Here is a 14470-nt window from a genome sequence, read left to right on the forward strand (position 1 = left end):
GTTGGGAGAGAGGGAGGAGACGTCCCTGCCCAACACGCTGGCCGTCCTTTCCCCGGGCAAGCGGCAGCCTTTTGCGAAGCCCCTTCCCATGGTCGGCTCAGGGTCCTTTCCCGCCAGGGTGTGGCCAGCAGGCCCGCGGCCTCCGCCCTTGGCCTTTGCCCCCTGCGAGCCTTTCCTCTCCCGCCCAGGTCCGTGAGTACCGGCAAGCTGTCGGACCAGCAGGCCAAGGTGGCTCTCGGAGGCCAGCTCTACCAGGGCAGCACGGACAGCCTCAATGCCGAGCGGCCGATGGATACAGGTAAAGGCACAGGCCCCCTGGCCTCCTCTGGACGAGCCCAGTGAGGTGGCAAGGGAACACTGGTGCTGCCGGGAAGGAATCGCAGATGGACTGCCGTGCCCAGGGGACTGAACACCCCCTCTCGAGCAGAACCCGAGAGCTTACGTTTGGCCACTGTCCACGGGTGGTCCTGAGCTTCTCCCGTGGTCTGTTCTTTCCTCTCCAGCGCCCCCCGGGGCCTGTGGCATCACCGTGGCGCCTCCGCCCGTGGGAGGCGGCCTGAGTTCGCGGGCGGTGATGTTCACCGTCGGATCCCCTCCGAACAGCGCCACCCCGCCCGCCTGCACCCACATGGTCCTCCGGGCGAGAACGACCTCAGGTGAGGGCCCGCCTCTGCCTCCCTCCCACAAGGGCCAGCCGCTGGTCCAGCGACATCTAGGGAAGATGGGCGGAAGCCGCTGTCAGACTGGGTTCGGGTTGAAGTCCCCCGTGCCTCCACGAGGGCCCTGGGGCTCTGTGTGCCGTGAAGAGCTCTGGTCCCCCGGGGGTGGGCTGCGTGCCGCCACGTGGGGCCCAGACAGACCTTCACGGAGGGGCTTGAGCGCCCCCCTCCGTCAAATTGAAGCACAGCCGCCGCCATCCTCTCTTTTCTTCTCCCCTCTCTCTAGTGGGCTCCAACAGTTCAGGCGGGTCTCTCTGCTCCACCAGCGGCCGCGTCTTCATAGGCTCCCCCCCTGGGGTCTACCTGGGTTCGTCTCCTCCCGGAGCGGAGGCCTCTCCTTGCCTGAAGTACATGCCTTATGGTACTTCGCCCCCCAGCTTGGAGGGGTTTATCACGTTCGAAGCCCCCGAACTGCCGGAGGAAACCTTGATGGAGGTATGCGGCCCCCGGAGGGCGCTTTCTCTGACGCGCTCTGGTCGGGTTTCCCGGGGCCAGGAATGTTTGCCGGAACGCTGGCGGACGGTCGAGTCCTTGGTCGGATATTTTGCAGCTTGTGGGCGGCTTTGAGTTGAGGCGGAATAGTTTTGTGGGCTGCTCGAGGAGGAGGAGTCTTTAAAATCGGGCAAGAGAGAAACTCCTGGAGAGAGGTGTGGCCCATTCGGGTTAGCTCCTGGATCTGTAGCGTACTCCGGCCTGTTTTGTGAATACAAGCATGACACACTTGGACGCCTTGGTTAGGTCCAAGCTTTCAGCAGAAATAGAGATTCAGGAGCCAATTCAGTTGCGACGTTTTGCTGCTCCTGGACCATGCGGTGGGCGTCCTTCTCTTTCCGCTCAGTCCTGGCGGGTAGATTTTTGAGACCAAGGCTAGCATTGCAGAGTCGGCACTGAGAGAGAATTCGACCACAGTTGCTGAAAATGGCCACCATGTTGAAAAAAATGAGTGTTCCACGCACCCCTGCAAGGTCAGCCAGAATGATTCCTGTAGTTGGGAAGTGAGGCAGACGGAGAACAGGTTGCTCCCTTCAGGCTGTGCCAGCGGACGCGCCGTGTGGCTCCTTTGCTGGGGTTCTCTCTTCCACCTGGACAGTCTCCCCGGGGGGGGGGGATCTGGTGGGAGCAGCCCCCATCTGGGCAGAACCCCGTCTTGCTCCACTCCGGGAGTCTTGGAGCTGACGGCGGACAGGCTCGCTCACAGCCACACTTTCCCAGCGGCCTCTTCCCTTTCCTCCCGCCAGCGAGAGCACACGGACACGCTTCGCCACCTGAATCTGATGCTGGCCTTCACCGAGTGCGTGCTGGACCTGACCGCCGTCCGGGGCGGCAACCCAGAGCTGTGCACCTCGGCGGTGTCTCTGTATCAAATCCAGGAGAGCGTCGTTGTCGACCAGATCAGCCAGCTGAGCAGGGACTGGGGGTAAGTCCCGCGCAGCTGGCTTGGGGCAGCTAGCCTGCCTGAGCCGCCCATTGCCCAGGTCTTACCAGCAAGGCCCACCTTGACTCGACTGCCAGGGATCCGTTGAACCTTGCAGAGGATGCGGAGACGTGCTGGAGGGAGTCTCCAGTTCCACACAGGCCTCTGGACCAGTGTTCCCTCTCACAGGGATTCCCAGAGGTTGTGGACTACAACTCCCACAATCCCCCGCCACAGGCCATTGCAGCTGGGGATGCTGGGAGTGCACGACCTCTGGGAATCCCTGTGAGAAGGAACCCGGCTCCAGAGGCCTCGGCATTGCCCTGAGCATACTCCAAGGCAACCCTTCCTTCCTCCAGCTGCCATATAAAGGTGAGTCACATTTTTGGTTCATCTAGCTCCGGATTGCCAACTCTGACTGGCAGCAGCTCTCCCAAGTTTCCAGACAGGGGTCTCTGCCAGTCCTAGCTGGAGAGGCTGCCAGGGCGTGAACCTGGGACCTTCTACGTGCCAGCTGGATGCTCTACCACTGAGCTACGGCCCCATTCCCAACACTTGGAACCTCGGAAGCTGCCATATACTGAGTCAGACCATTGGTCTATCTAGCTCAGTACTGTCTGGCAGCGGCTTCTCCAAGGTTGTAGGCAGGAAGCTCTCTCGGCCCGATTTTGGAGATGCTGCCAGGGAGGGAACTTGGGGACCTAGATGCTCTTCCCAGAGTGGCCCCATTATTCCCTCAGGGGAATCTCTTCCAGTGCTCACACATCAAGTCTCCCATTCATATGCAAGCAGGGTGGACCCTGCTTAGCTAAGGGGACCAGTCATTCTGGCTCCCACCAGATCAGCTCTCCCTGGAGAGCTTGTCTGCCCTTATGGATCTCATTTGAGGGACTGTCCCGCTTCCAAAGGTTCCCTGGCCGCCCATTGCCCAGGGGCAGGAATCTGCCTGGCCTCTCCCCGTCGTGTCTGGTCTGCTGATGGCTTCCGGCAGAAGCCTCAAGACCTAGCAGGGCCAGAATGGTGGCATCGCCTGTCCAGGGAGGCCCACCCCCTCCTTCAGCTCTCGCTCTTGTGTTTTTGGGGCCGAGCTTGGATGGGTTTGCGGTTGGCCACTCTCCAGGGACTCCCTTGGTGCTGTGTGGGTTCCTGTCGCGATCTGGTGTTGCTGGGTGGCCGTCTTTGTTCTGGGCAATTGTACTTTGCTCTGATCCACTTTGATCAGGGATGCTCCCCACCCCGCTTCTCTCTCCAGGCAAGTTGAGCAACTCGTCTTGTACATGAAAGCGGCCCAGTTGCTGGCGTCCTCCTTGCATTTGGCCAAAGCTCAGATCAAGTCAGCGAAACTGAACCTCTCGACGGCCGTGAAGCAAGGTTGGTGTCTCCATCTCATCCCTGCTGCGGAGGAATAGGGGGATGTCCCAGGGTTCAGGGGGACCCGAATAAACAAATAAAAAACAAAATCTTAGCGGCTCCCTCTCGGCAGTTGTCAAGAACCTGAACGAGAGATACAAATTCTGCATCGCCATGTGCAAGAAGCTGACCGAAAAGCTGAACCAGTTCTTCTCCGACAAGCAGAGGTTCGTGGACGAGATCAACAGCGTCACAGCCGAGAAGCTCATCTACAGCTGTGCTGTTGAAATGGTAAGGAGCCTGGCAGGTAGGTGTTTGTGTGTGCGCATGCACACACACACCTCAAGCGCTTTGAGGGATGCCCCTACCCCCTTGGGCTCAGCCGCTGGTAAACAAGCATGCTCCTAAGGGGATAGCAGAGTGACTCTCTACCTTGGGTCCCCAGAGGCTGCCATATACAGAGTCAGACCCTTGGTCCATCTCGCTCAGGATTGTCTACACAAACTGGCAGCGACTTCTCCAAGGTGGCAGGCAGGAGTCTCTCTTGGAGATGCTGCCAGGGAGGGAACTTGGGACCTCTGATGCTCTTCCCAGAGTGGCTCCATCCCCTATAGGGAGTATCTTGCAGTGTTCACACATTAAGTCTCCCATTCAGATGCAACCAGGGTGGACCCTTCTTAGCTAAGGGGACAAGTCATGCTTGCGACCACAAGACCAGCTCTCCTCTCCAAGATGCCGGATTACAACTCCCATCATTCACTGTCACGATGCCACTGTGGTCGCAGATGATGGGAGTTGTAGTCTGGCATCCTTTTGGGGACCCAACATTGAGACCTCCGGGGGCTAGGGCAGTGGTGGGAGAGGTGGCAATTGTTTTGGGGAAGGGAATGGTTGGTGGATGAGCTGCTGAGAACCTGCTTGTGTGTGTTTGTATTCACGAGTCAGGAGGCGCGCGCACACACACACACACACACGGCTTGCCACCGAACACAAAACTGGCAAGGTGTCTGTGTCTCTCCTTGGGAAAGGCACACAAACAGACCAGGCCGATCTGGAGCTCCTGGGGATTAATTAGAATTGGCTTTCCACTCATTAGGACCTCTCTATGCCTGTGTGCGTCTCGCAGGTTCCCGAGGCCCTCTTTTCCATTCTGCCTGGCACATCTTTCATCACTCTCTCTCTCTCGAGCAGTCGTCCGTTATCATTCCCCCAGCTCTGCGCAACCCCAGTCGCCCTTAGGTGGGGCGGGAGAACTTTCGGAGACGGTTCCGCATATAGCGGTGTTGAAGGCCCAGCACCAGCCATAGCGGGAAGGTTTGGGGGAGCGACAGATGAAGCCTGTGGCCATCTGGCCCTTTGGGTGGCCCGTGCGGCTCAGGCTGACTAGCAGCTGGAATCCTTTCCGAGCAACAGGAGGGGGTTCCATCAGTTTCTTACCCTCTCCATCTCCTGGCACAAAGGACAGGAGACGGTCCTCCCCCTGCCTCGTTGACATCTCCATCTTTGGAAGGTGTCCCGGCACAGACCCTTTGGGATGGCTGCTCAGCAGTGTGGCTTGAAGGTGCTGGCTAGTGCCTGGCCCGGAGGCCTGGGCACCCGTGGGTGGGCCACTAGACTTCAGATCTTAATGCCGTCGCTACCACGGGGTTCCCCGGAGATCCTCTGATGTGGAAAGTTGGGAGGGATCCGGCTCCTGGAGGCTGTCAGTATCCAGAGCTGTTGCCCCCTTGTGACGGGTTAGGAACATAGGCATATAGGAAGCTGCCATATACTGAGTCAGACCCTTGGTCTGTCTAGCTCAGTATTGTCTACCCAGACTGGCAGCGGCTTCTCCAAGGTTGCAGGCAGGAATCTCTCTCAGCCCGATCTCAGAGATGCTGCCAGGGAGGGAACTTTGAACCTAGATCCTTTTCCCAGAGTGGCTCCATCCCCTGAGGGGAATCTCTTCCAGTGCTAGTCCCCCCTTCATATGCAACCAGGGCAGCCCCTGCTTGGCTAAGGGGATAAGTCATACTTGTTACCACAAGACCAGTTCTCCTCCCCAGGTAAAGACCTTCTTGTTCACCCAGCAGGCCTTTTAATTTCGGGTTTTCAGATTTGATCTGATTTTTAACTCGTTCTAAAAGTTGCTGCTTTGTGTGCTTTGTGTTCTTTTTTTTGTTATGATTTAAGGTGTTATGTGTTGTATGTTTTAATCCTCTGCCATGAGGATTAAAACATACCCAGAGAACAATTTGTTACGGGGCGCCTAACAAATAAAATGGTAGTTGTCGTCAAAGCGATCCAAGCTGGCAGCCATCCCTGCCCTTCTCTGCACAGCACCAGGCCCCTGCCGGCAGCTCATTTGTTTCTCCCACCTTCCTCAGGTGCAGGCGGCAGCCCTGGACGAGATGTTTCAGCAGACGGAAGACATCGCCTTCCGCTACCACAAGGCGGCTCTGCTGCTCGAAGGCCTCGCGAAGATCTTGCAGGACCCCGCTGACATAGAAAACATCAACAAATGTGAGCTTGCTGGGGGTGGGGCTGGACCCCCCACCCGCACACCCCCCCACCTGGCTCGTTGGCTCAGCTCTCCGCATCTGGGCGGGCCTGCTTTTCCTTCTTCGGCCCCCTCGGGCCAAAGGGTGTGGATTTCAACACGGGGCCTCCTGCGGGGTCTCTTGTAACGCGTCCTCTTTTTGCTTTCAGACAAATCTAGCATTGAACGGAGGCTCTCGGCTCTCTGCTACAGCGCAGTGGCTGTTTACGAACAGTAGGAGATTCGCACCCGGGACCACTCAGTGGAGACTCCGCTGCAGCCAAATTGCTGCCTTCCCCCCACCCCACCCCACCCCACCCAAGGGGTGCTGGATCTTAAACTTCTGTGGTTGTCTACCAAAGAAAAGCGCAGTCAAATCCGAGAGGGGAAGAAATCCAACATGACCTTGACGGAGACTTGCCTTACGAGTGATCGTCTTTCCCTCTTCCTTTGTCCTTCTTGGCCAGCTGGGTGGGAAAGGCTTGTGTCAGCGTTTCCAGGAGAACTCCCTTCGTCGGGACAGTGGGTTCACTTTACTTTTTTCTTACGAGGGCAAGACGTGAAAAATAGAGCTCTGAAAAGCCTGCCTGTTTGGAACAAGACTTGTGGGATGAAGAGGAGGAGAGCATCCCCCCCCCCAAAAAAAACCCCCTGTGTCTTTGAGAAGCTGTTCAGACGATCCGGTATGCCACTCTTCACGCCATCGAGGAAGGGAGGAAACTGTACCTTGAAAAAACAAAAACACACACTGGGAGATAATGAACCTGGGGGCTATCTTCTTCCCCCCCCCGACCCTTTTTGGGGCGCAGTCTGTTCAGAATCCCTCAGTCAAATTTTAGTGGTCAGTGTGTGGGTGAATAAACCCTGCTGTTCTCTTTGACCCGATGCCCTGCCCCAAACCACTTTTGATTGCACTAATTTACTAAAGTAACTGCGTGCTTGTTTTTGAAATCCCGTTAACTTACAAGAAAAAGGCACAACAATGAACTCTTGTCCGGGGAGGGTTGGGACACCGTTTCATTTCACTGTATGCGTTTTAAAACACACACACACACAACAGCACACCAGTAAACCAAACTTTTCCAGAACTTCAGATGCAGCTTCTTAAGAGGCGTACAGACACAGCGGCACAGACGCGTCTTGGTGTGGGCCTTCGCGTTCTGTAGCCATTTGTCTCAGGCGGACCCTCTTGAGAACATTCGGAAGCGGACGGTGACTAGTCCTCTCTCCCTCCAGTCCTGTACAGACGTTTGGTTGCTTAGCTCTGTCGTTGCATGTAGCGCTGCCTCCTTGCCTGCTGTGCGTGTCGTCTTAGACCCTGGATGCTGGGTTGTTTTCTCCCAAACTGTATTAGTAGACAGGCCTGCCGGGTCAAGCGGCCCCTTAGACAAAGGTCCCTTGGAGACACCGCGAATTCGGAATCTGGAAGTGGTGGAGTGAACTTTCCTCATCTTTTGAGCCACGTAGGGGAAACGGAGGTGGTTTCCTTGTGGCTTTTAGGGAGAGATGGAGAAGCCCGTCCTTGCTTCCAGCTCTCCCTTAGTTCCAGCTAGCCCTTCTGGTTCTTCTGCAACTCGTGAAGTGTCGTGGGAGACTTAATTTCTCGGGAAATGGTTTCTCTTAAACGCAAGAGATGTTCTTTCTTCCATTTTGTTTTTTTCAAACCATAATTCAGCTGCGTGAACACTTGAATACACACCTTCAGATGGAAATCATTTCGAACCTTATTTTTCTACTGGTCAAGCCTCCCCCACAGGGAGGGCGTCAACATTCACACACCATCCGTTTTCATGGACTGATGATAAACCCCGTGTGTGTGTGTGTTGGTCTCCCCACCCCTTTTTATTTTATTTTTATGCTTTGACAAAGTAATGTACTTTTTACCTTATTTATCTGTACGAGAAATTCCAGCAGTTAATTTGAAAGTGTTTTTATTTATACAATGTTTGTATTTTTAGGTCTTTAATACAGTGTTTCTACTACCTCTGCTTTGTAACTGCATGCATTTATTCTTGACCCTTAGTGTAATAACTGAAGAAAAGAAAAAGATATCCTGTTGCATAATTTTTATTATGGCCTGTATAAATGTATATTAAGGTTAAAAGAAAATAAACTGCTACTCAAAGTGTTTCTGGGGTATAACCTGGATTTTGAGTTGCATGGTGGTTCTCTTTATTTAGCAGGGGGAGAGTAACTGGCCTGATCCACTTCCAGTGACAGTTGCTGATGTCTGTCTTGTGTTTCTTTTTAGAATGTGAGCCCTTTGGGGACAGGGAGCCATCTTATTTGTTTGTTGTTTCTCTGTGTAAACCGCCCTGAGCCATTTTTGGAAGGGCGGTATAGAAATTGAATTCATCATCATCATCAAGGGGTCAGGGGTAGGAGAACAAAGAGGTTCCTTTCATTAAACTTTGTGGGGCCAGTGCGGTGCATTTGAGGACAAGCAAAGTTGTCGTCCCCCCACATGAACTCATGAAGCTGCTGTATACTGCGTCAGACCCTTGGTCCATCTCACCCAGTACTGGCTGCTCTGACTGGCAGCAGCTCCCTTCCATCATCTGGCACTTCTTAATTGGATTTCCTAGAGATTGAACCTTGGACATTCTTCATGCAAAGTAGGAGCATAGGTACGTATGAAACCGCCTTCTGCAGAGTCAGCCCTTTCGTTCACGCAGACTGGCAGTCATTCCCTGGGCTTCCAGCCCCACCTAGAGATGCTGCCAGGGATGGCGCATGGGACCTGCATGTCTGAAGGGCCTCTGCGTACAAGGTCCATGGTGCTACTTTGCTGGCATTCTTCTGGTTGGCCACCAGGGCACGCTAGTGAGCAATGAATGGCCACTGTTCCTTCCTCACGCTTTAGCTGGCAAAGGGCGGGGGCAAGGCCTCTGTGTGGCGCAGGCCCCCGCGGGAGGTGTATCGCCTCCTGTCAGGCCAAAGGGCGGACTTTGCGGGTGTTGCTCAGCCTGGCCAAGTCTCCTCGAGTGGAGCTTGGTTTGCCGGTCAGGGTGAACAGCCCATACTCCTTTGCATGGGAGGAAGCAAAGAGGGCAAGCAGCATCCCTCATCCCCACCCACAGAGGCCCATTGCGATCTGGGCATGGCCCCCTGTACGAAGAGCTGGGATCGCCCAAGTGTTTAAGGGGATCGTTTAAAGGCCTTTCAGTAGTGTGTTGCAAGAGTGTGTCATTTTTTGAAGAAGAAAAATGCCCCTCGGTGATTTTCCAGGTGGCAAGAGTTCATTTGATTTAAGTTGGGCTCAGTCCTAATCCTGAATTCCCTCTCTCTGCTCCGCAGGAGACAGGCCTGCTTTGATGATGGACGTGACAAGAGTTCCCGCCCGCCACTTGATGCCTTGGGCCACAGGAGCCAACCAGCCTGAGCCTCTGGACTGAAGCCTTCCGTCTGGTCCTTCCTTCTGAAGGCTTCAATCAGGTCCTCCGTTCTGAAGTTTCCAGTCTGCTCCTCCCCAGCACTGCTGTCCTGTAGATGAGGTCCGTGTTCACCGGCTACCCTTCAGCGGCTAGGCTTCCTGAAGGCCCCGGGGGCTCTTTTGAATCTTCGGCCAAGCCAACCTGCCTGCTCCCATTCAGCCAGCTCTCCAGCGCCTGCCCTCTTCCCTCGATGGCCGCTTTCCTCCTCCAGAGCTCCCCAGCCGGCTCCCAACTCTTCCTCCACAAGCTTCTCTGTACCGCCAGTCAGCAGGTCTCTCGCGAGGCGTCCTCGAGGGGCCACGCTTCTGGAGTCATCGGCGTCAACAGCAGCACCTGAATGCAAAACGGAATCCGGTGTGTTGGTCATATCGACTGTAATTTGGAGGTCTGTTGCTTGAGAAAGAGAGGGATTTCCATCCTGGAAGCGTGCAGACGAGTTGGCTCAGGGGAGCGAGATGCTCTCAAGTACGGTTTCTGCTTTGAAACGGCCCGATAGCAAACCATACGAACATAAGACTAGCCCTGCTGGATCAGGCCCAAGGCCCCTCTAGTCCAGTGCCACTGGGCATCCCACCAGATGCCACTGGGAGCCTCCAAGCAGGAGTTGAAAGGGGCCTGCCCTCTCTCCTGCTGCTGTGACTCCCCTGCAACTGGGACTCAGAGGCATCCTGCCTTTGAGGCTGGAGGTGGCCTCTAGCCCTCCGACTAGTAACCGCCAAACCACCCCCCACCCCCAGCATACAACAAATCCCAATGCTTTGAAGACAGGTTTGCCAAGAGGTTAAGTGTTTCTCAACAGGCCTCGCCTTCAAGTCAGTTTGGATTCCTTTCCAAACTGGTTCTGCTGAAACCGGAGTTGCAAAGTGACAAGAAAGGTCCTGTGGGCTGGATTCACATTCCTGTGGCTGCCTTAATGTTTCTGCCTCTCCTAGAGAGAGAGATATAAAAAACCAGGCTTGTCCTGAGCATGGAAAACACCTCCACCTACTAATCCTCTGCCACAAATCTGATTTCTCGGCTCCCGTGTGTGTGGAAAAGTCGTCTTCCCCGCAAGCAGATCGCACAGAGAGACACCAGACAAAGTGATTGAGTTCTCTTCTGCTATTATTCTATAGAGCTGGGGTTCTCCACCTTGATTCTCCAGATGCTGTTAGACTACAACTCCCGAAGGCCATGATGGCTGTGGACCGAAAGGCTAAAGCATCCTTTTTGAAAACGTAGATTCTTGAGGGCACAAACCACCCCACCCAGGACAGACTAAAGAGGATGGGGTGTGTGTGTGTGTAGGGGCTCTGGTCTTTGGCCCCGAAGTCCAGGGGGCAGAGCGCCCCTGCAGATGAGTGCTGGATCCATGCTGCACGCGAAATCCAAACCCTTTCTCCACTGTACACAAAAATCCATGCGCCTCTATTGAGCCCTGAAAGTTGCTCAAGCAGAAGAGAGCCGCCTTCCTCTTTCTGTCTGTGCGTGGTGGTTTTTTTTACGTGCAGGGTGTTTTAATGAGAATACGGTACAGAGCTCAGGCCTGGGCTTGCTTCCAAATTTTCTGCCGTGGGAGGGCTGCTGGCTCCTTCCTCCAAGGGTGGGGTCAGAGGGGGAGGAAGGGCGGCAACATTCCTGCTTGCACAGAGTCCAGAGGCCAGCCGTGGCGAAGCCAGCCGTGTGTGGCAGGTAATTCCTCTCCCCCGCTGGGCAGTGAGGGTTTTGTGCAAAGAAATCGCCACCGAATGGAGGAAGAGGAAGGGGATGTTTTCCAGCTGTTGGCTTGGTCCTAGGAGTCAGGGCCGTTTTGCAAGATCAGGAGGGGCTGTAGCAGAGATGCTCTTCGCCCTGGATTTTGGGGACGGAGGCCAGGGCCTCCACACCCCCTGCCCCCCCCCAATCCTCTTTAGTCTGTCCTGGGTGGTGTGGTTTGTGTGCCCGCAAGAACTGACGTGTTTGAAAATGATGCTTAACTTGCAGTGGCGGGCGGGGGGGTGGGGGGAGCTCTGAAGGCTTTTCGGTCCAGGCTCCAAAATCGCCTCGGTGCACCTCCGGCCGTAGCTTTTCGACTGGCTGGAGTGTCAGGGAAACGATCCAACAGGGGCTGACCTTGAGCCAAAGCGCTGCAGCTGAGACTCCTCTTCAACAGGATTTGATCCGTTGCAGGGAGAGAGAGAGGATGGTGCTGTGCTGAATGGGCACTGCGTTGAGAGTTGAGGATTGAGACCTTGGAGGCAAATCCAGCAAGGGGTCCTGCCGAGGGGGGCTGCGTTCTATATGCAGCTTGGCTCGCTTGCTCGAGTCGCTTGGGGGGGCGTTTCTTCTCTGCAGGCACTTTCGTGAGCCGTACTTCGCCCTGGGTATGCCCGCATGGAAACTCATGGTGCGCCCATGTCGTTTCCCACTTGCTGAGCGCTGTCTGCGGCTTACAAGATGATCCGTGAAGCTGTCCAGACTGAAACATCTGTTGAAACAAAATAAGCAGCTGGGACAGGACTTCTGCAGCTGGGAGAGGTTTTGCACGTTTGTGGCGTTAATGGTGGGTGGAAGGGATCCTTGCTGACCTGACCCCCTGCAGAAAAAGCTGGCCAAGCCCCTGAAGTGTGAGTCATGTAGGACGGAGGCCTCTTGGGCCTCCCTAGGCATGTCCGTCCTCCTGCCACGGCTGACGTGGACACTGTGTGGAGTGTGATTGTCCCTTTGTAGTGCATGTAAAGCCTCTGGCACTGAAGCAGGCGGATGCACAGGAAGGCCCTTGAGTGAGCTTAGAACATGGGGACATTCAAAGTATTGCTCAACATGAAGAAAAAGCAAACGCTTTGGAGTGAAGGGTTGTTTTCGAGGCAGCGCTTTTGAGGAAAGGGGTTTTCATGCATTTTGCACAAGCCAATGTTGTGATGCTGCAGCAGACAAAGCCAATGCCATTGCACTGTCAGGACATGTTTCGTAATGTAGGAGTTGCCCTGTCGGGTGAAAGCAAAGTACATCTCATCCAGGCGCCAGCCGGATATCTCTGGGTGCTCACAAAAGGCGCACAAAGATAAGAAATGGCTGCCTCTTGTTTGTGCCCAGCGACTGAGACTGGAATGTAGGCTGCCTTTAAACACAGCAGTCTTCCTTTTGCAATCACAGTTAAAAGTAATTGCTAGACTAATCCTCCATGGATTTCTTTAATGCCCTTTTGTGTGTGTTAAGAAACTCTGGAATACTAAGGCCATGCAACAAAGCCCTGATAAGGTCACATTTGGAGGCCTGTCTTCCATGTGAGGTACAGTTTGGTACTTGTTGTACGATTTCAGGTTGGGGGTCAAATTTTCCTCACTTAAGCCAAGGAAAAGACTGAAGGGCAAATTGCTCAAGGACATGCTGCATCCTCCTGATAGGATCTTTGCCGAGAGAAAATATGAAAGAACAGCAGCATTCCTGACAGTGGATGGCTAGTCTCTATTTGAAAATCTCCAGTGAAGGAGAGCCTGCCCACCTTTTCATGAGGCAGACAGTTCCAATGTCCAACAGCTCTTATACCTAGGAAAAGATATGCGAAATGATTAGCTCAAACATTTGAAAGCCCTTTGTACTTTTCAGGTAGACTTTGCACTCATAGATTTTTCTGCTTTTCAAATCCCTTCATCCACATTAGCTTCACAGTAAAGAAGGCCAATATATACTTATGTATTTAAATGTGGTGTTGGATGTACTTATTATTAAGCGCCTGAAGTTTTCTGCATTTGGGGAAGGGGATCTCAGGACCCCTCCTTGCCCAGCAAGGCTGCCTTTCTTTTTTAAAAGGGATCTGCTTTTGAGCCATTAAAAGCAGTGTAAATATTTAACTGGTGAAGCTTTTCCTTGCAAGGGGGATAAAACTTAACCTGATGTCTATCTACCGGTCAGACTGCAGGCAGAGGAGCCGAAGCAGGGCAGAAAAACAGTGGCAACTTTACCTGAAGCATGTCTTTGTCATCAGCCCGATCCTACACGTGTTTACTCAGAAGGAACTTCTACTTTTAAGGGGATTCATTCACTACAGAATTCTGTATAAGCCATGTATCTGGCTGCAATCCCAGACACACTTACTCGTGAGGAGGAGGCCCCATGGGAGGTCACTAAAGTAAAGTGTGCCAACTCCTGGTGACCACAGAGCCCTGTGGTAGTCTTTGGTAGAATCCATGAGGGGTTGACCATTGCCTCCTCCCGCGCAGGATGAGATGATGATGCCTTTCAGCATCTTCCTGTATCACTGCTGCCCAATAATTTATACCACCTGATATATGTACATCTCTAGGCAGTGTACAAAATTTAAAATATTTAAAAGTCAACACAGATTAAAATACACGAGACACAATAGAAACAACAGTATAAAATGGTGATTAAAACCAAGGATGAAAATTATTAAAAATTCTAAATTGAAAGCTTGTGAGAACAGGGAAATAAAATGATAGGTATAAATTACAGAAACCAATGCAAGATGTATTTATAGAAGGTATGCAATGTCTGGGGGTATATTTGCAAAGGAATACAGCTCTTGGAAAGGCTATTCCCTAAGCAGCCTACGCAACCACGTGGCCCTTCGCAGGCTCTGCCCGCACGGGCTTACACACAACCCAAGGGGACCAGAAACCGGGCTTACACCTGGCAGGGGAGCCGGTCAGCTGACCGGAAGCAGGAAGTGTGGAGCGTGGGTCGGGGAGAGTCAGAGAGAGAGAGAGCGAGAGATGCCAGCCTTGGGAGGTCGCGTGCAGACGGAGAAGGGAGGACTGGTGCTGTAAGTGGGTCTTTGCGGGGAGAGGGGGAGGAGGAGGAGGAGGGGATCTGGTGATAGAAGCAAGCATGAATTGCCCCATTTGCGAAGCAGGGTGCACCCTGGTTTGCATTTGGATGGGGGACTACATGTGTGAGCACTGGGAGATCTTCCCCTCAGGGGATGGAGCCGCTCTGGGAAGAGCAGAGGGTTCCCAGTTCCCTCCCTGGCAGCATCTCCAAGATAGGGCGGAGAGAGATTCCTGCCTGCAACCTTGGAGAAGCCGCTGCCAGTCTGTAGACAAAACTGAACTCG

At 53.9% G+C, this 14470-nt stretch overlaps 2 protein-coding genes across 9 annotated transcripts in view; both read left to right on the forward strand.

Annotated features, from left to right (window-relative positions):
• ULK2 (unc-51 like autophagy activating kinase 2) overlaps window positions 1–8149 on the forward strand; it is a 33665-nt gene extending 25516 nt beyond the window's left edge. For all 4 annotated transcript variants that reach the window (XM_053274709.1, XM_053274710.1, XM_053274711.1 and 1 more), the window contains 8 exons: window positions 189–298; window positions 504–656; window positions 946–1154; window positions 1958–2136; window positions 3386–3504; window positions 3617–3774; window positions 5850–5985; window positions 6172–8149. In XM_053274709.1, coding sequence (XP_053130684.1) covers window positions 189–298; window positions 504–656; window positions 946–1154; window positions 1958–2136; window positions 3386–3504; window positions 3617–3774; window positions 5850–5985; window positions 6172–6239 — 1132 coding nt within the window. In that variant the 3' untranslated portion in view covers window positions 6240–8149. The remainder of the gene's footprint in view (window positions 1–188; window positions 299–503; window positions 657–945; window positions 1155–1957; window positions 2137–3385; window positions 3505–3616; window positions 3775–5849; window positions 5986–6171) is intronic.
• Window positions 8150–10973: 2824 nt separating this feature from the next.
• ALDH3A2 (aldehyde dehydrogenase 3 family member A2) overlaps window positions 10974–14470 on the forward strand; it is a 33390-nt gene continuing 29893 nt past the window's right edge. For 4 of the 5 annotated variants that reach the window (XR_008311767.1, XR_008311768.1, XM_053274721.1 and 1 more), the window contains exon 1: window positions 14046–14179. Coding sequence is in view for 2 of the 5 variants with exons in the window: in XM_053274721.1 (XP_053130696.1) it covers window positions 14130–14179 (50 nt within the window). In the remaining 3 variants the exon portion in view is untranslated. Of the gene's footprint in view, window positions 11107–14045; window positions 14180–14470 lie in introns of those variants that run through there. The other variant, XM_053274722.1, reaches the window with a different exon arrangement.

This window comes from Hemicordylus capensis, chromosome 12 (genome assembly GCF_027244095.1).
Source record: "Hemicordylus capensis ecotype Gifberg chromosome 12, rHemCap1.1.pri, whole genome shotgun sequence".
Classification (NCBI taxonomy): Eukaryota; Metazoa; Chordata; class Lepidosauria; order Squamata; family Cordylidae; genus Hemicordylus; species Hemicordylus capensis.